The sequence below is a fragment of the Physeter macrocephalus genome, chromosome 12 (genome assembly GCF_002837175.3).
Source record: "Physeter macrocephalus isolate SW-GA chromosome 12, ASM283717v5, whole genome shotgun sequence".
Classification (NCBI taxonomy): domain Eukaryota; kingdom Metazoa; phylum Chordata; class Mammalia; order Artiodactyla; family Physeteridae; genus Physeter; species Physeter macrocephalus.
Genome location: NC_041225.1, coordinates 91,169,061 through 91,172,677, shown reverse-complemented (window position 1 = coordinate 91,172,677; position 3,617 = coordinate 91,169,061). Strand labels below are relative to the sequence as shown.

At 37.1% G+C, this 3,617-nt stretch overlaps 1 protein-coding gene across 1 annotated transcript; it reads right to left on the bottom strand.

The window, feature by feature from the left end:
* Window positions 1–200: 200 nt before the first annotated feature.
* LOC112062732 (glycine cleavage system H protein, mitochondrial-like) lies at window positions 201–898 on the bottom strand. The gene has a single exon (XM_024117706.3). The coding sequence runs from the start codon at window positions 896–898 to the stop codon at window positions 377–379; it is 522 nt and encodes a 173-aa protein (XP_023973474.1). The 3' UTR covers window positions 201–376.
* Between the last annotated feature and the right edge of the window lie 2,719 nt (window positions 899–3,617).

Genomic DNA, 3,617 nt, shown 5'->3' with positions numbered 1-3,617 from the left:
TTATTTCCAGTGTCAAATTCATTGAGTATTTTGACCCAAATCCAGGGATGGCTGTAAGCAAGTTACAATATTATATAAGGTTAAGATAACAATGTTATCCTTGAATTACATAATTTTTATAACTACTTTTACCACAGATAATTTCAGGAATTCTGAGAATTCTGGAGACTAGCCTAAAAATCACAGGGTGTTGTGAAAAAGATGCATAGTGTTTATCTGAAATCATTAGGAAGTTAAGGGGTATTTTCTTCAGGCACCATTGTTGCAAGTAGTTTCTTTTGCTAAAAGTTGCTTTTTAAAAATCTATCCACCACTAATTTAAGACAACTATGCTAGATTAAGTTGTTTCAAACTAGTTTATTTAGGGGTTCCATTTTCACTCCTCAATAGATTTTATGTATTTCTCATATGCTTCTTCACTCATTAGTTCATCTAGTTCTGAAGGGTTACTGAGTGTCATCTTGATCAGCCAACCATCTTCATAACAAGATGTGTTGACAAGTCCTGGATTTTCTGCTAGAGCTTCATTAATTTCAGTTACTTCTCCTGATAGAGGAGAATAGAGTTGACTAGCAGCTTTCACACTTTCCAAAGCACCAAATTCCTCTTGTTTGTTCAATTTTGTCCCAACTTCAGGCAGACTACAGTAAACAACATCTCCCAAAGCTTCCTGTGCAAAATTGCTGATTCCCACTGTTCCAACACCATTTTCTGTTGTTACCCATTCATGTTTGTCTGTGAATTTACAACCCGACAGCAGAGCGGGGCCGGTGCACAGCGCCAGGACGGCGCCCTCCCGCAGTCCCCAGGGCTGCGGCGAGCAGGGCGCGTTGGGCACAAAGATGGCGCGCAGGCTGCAGACCATGGCCCGCACGCTCCGCGCCAGTCGCAGCGCCATGTTCACAAGGCCATCTCTTTTCTTAATAGTATTCTTTTCCTTTTAGCACTGAACAACATTCCATTGTCTGGATGCATCCCAGTTTGTTTATCCCTTCACCTACTGAAGAATATCTTGGTTGCTTCCCAGTTTTGGTGCTTATGACTAAAGCTGGTATAAACATGTGTGTAGGACTTAATTTTTCAACTCCTTTGGGTAAATACCAAGGAAAGTGATTGCTGTATTGTATCGTAAGGGTATCTTTAGTTTTATAAGAAACGGCCAAGCTGTCTTCCAAAGTGGCTGTACCATCTTTGCATTCTCACCAACAGTAAATGAGAATTCCTATTAGTTCATATGCTCATCAGCACTTGAGGTTGTTGATGTTTTGAATTTTGGCCATTTTAATAGGTATGTAGTGGTCTCTTATTGCTCTTTTAAGTTGCAATGTCCTAATGATATATAATGTGGAGCATCTTTTCATATGCTTATTTGACATCTGTGTATGTTCTCCAGTGAAGTGTCTGTTCAGGACTTTTGACCATTTTAAATCAAGTTGTTCAGTCTCTTATTGTTGTGTTTTAAGATTCTTTTTATATTTTGCATTATAATCCTTTTTCAGGTATGTCTTTTGCCAATATTTTTTCTCAGGCTTCGGCTTGTCTTCTAATTATCTTGAAAGTGTCTTTCGCAGAGCAGAAATTTTAATTTTAATGAAGTTCATCAATTATTTCTTTCAGTATCATTTCTTAGGTATTTTATCTAGACAGTCATTGCTTTGTCCAAGGTATCCTATTTTCTCTTATGTTAACTTCTAAAAGTTTTAGGATTTTGCTTTCAAAGTTAAGGCTTTGACTCATTATGATTTAATTTTTGAAGGCTTGTGTCTAGATTCATTTTATTTTCATGTTGAGGTCCAGTTGTTCCAGTATTATTTGTTGAAAAGACTATCTTTGCTCCATTGTATTGTCTTTGCTCCTTTGTCAAAGATCAGCTGGTTTTATGTATATGACTTTCTTTCTAGGCTCTCCATTCTGTCCCACTGACCAATTTACCTACTATTTCACGAATACCACACTGTCTTGATTACTGTAGTTTTACAATAAGACTTGAAGTTTGGTAGTGTCAGTCGCCTAACAGTGTTCTTCTTCAATATTGTGTTGACTACTCTCTGTCTTTTGCTCCCCTATATAGTCTTTAAAAACTAGTTATTGATATCCACAAAATAACTTGCTGGAATTTTTATTGGGATTACATTGACTCTATAGAGCAAATTGGGAACTACGTCTTGGCAATATTGAGACTTTCTATCCATGAACATACAGTACAATATTTGAGGTGATGCCAAGATATGTGCCACTATGAAAGAAAGCAAAAAAATCCCAGAAATGCCAACTCTGAAGGTTCATTTTTGAGACTTTAAATTAACATACCATGGAAACTTCCCCGAATGAAGGTATTAAATACTTTTTTATATTTTCCCCATCTTTATTTGGATGTTCTTTTTTATACATAGCTGGACTCATTCTATCTGACTGAGCAAAATATAACAACAGTCCAGAAGAAATAATGAAAGGCTTAGTGTCTTGGACAAGGAGAATTGAGAAGAGATGAGTTTAAAAGGTATTAGAGATGCAAATACAATAAGCCTTGTGGAATAAATCCATGAGATATAAGATGCACATAGAAAAGACAAAAATGTCCAGGAAGCATCTGTCCAAAAGTTTAAATGTTCTACAGGATACACAGCTCTTTGAAGGACAATTTCCTAGACTTTGCAATTTTCATCACAGTCTTGAAGAAATAATCAAGGATGGCTTGTTATCTTGGTTTGTTTGTTTGGAGCTGAAGGTACCTGAGAAACGTTCCTCCTGCTAGCCAAAGAAATGTCTTTATGTTTAAATTATTTATAATTACGTATACTAATGGTTTGTTACTTACAAGGCAATTTTAAAGGGCTTTTTGTCACTCCAGATTTTCTACTCTTATCAAAACACTGAGTACCTCAATGTTCCATAAATGCTGGTAGTTTTTGTTACTACCATGTATGACAACTCTCTCTACCTAAAGAGCAAAACTTCTCTATCTAAATCTCTTCCAAGACTGCCTCCTCCTGTTCTTCAAGATATATCACCATGGCACGTGTTTGTATGGAGAAATCTGTGTGTATACATATAGGTGAGACACACATGAAGATAGGTATCTTCTCATCATCGTTACGTTTCCTGGTGCCCTCTGGGGAGACAAATATCATCAGAAGTGTCTCTTACTGTGATTAAAAATGCAAACACTGCAGTGCCCAATATAGTTAATTTCTTTCAATTTTCATACTAGTTGCCCACAAAAATGAGAAAATTTCCTTTCCTTCATTTTGAAGAGGCATTGAAGAAAAACTTTTTGTGCCCCCAAATCTGACAGAGATACAAGAAATGTAGGTAGAGCTACTGAAGCTATTGGACTCACACCAAATGTATGTGTCAGTATCTGAAGGCAGATACAAAGTCACCCATCCCCACTCTTGTCTCCTTTGGCAGCTTTTACTCACTCAACAAACACACTCAGACCTGTCCGCTCCCAGATTTTATTCATATGTGACCTCTCACCATATGTATTATAGATTTCGTAGACAGAAATCAGCTGTCTGCCTAACCTATGATGTTGCTCTGGATGGCACTTGAGTCATAGTCTTCTTGACTCCTCTACCTGGGTTAGCAACACAGGAAAAAACCACACAGTAGAA

Bases quoted from the DNA above. Each gene is read 5' to 3' on its own strand.
- LOC112062732 (XM_024117706.3), bottom strand. From the start codon at position 898: ATGGCGCTGCGACTGGCGCGGAGCGTGCGGGCCATGGTCTGCAGCCTG.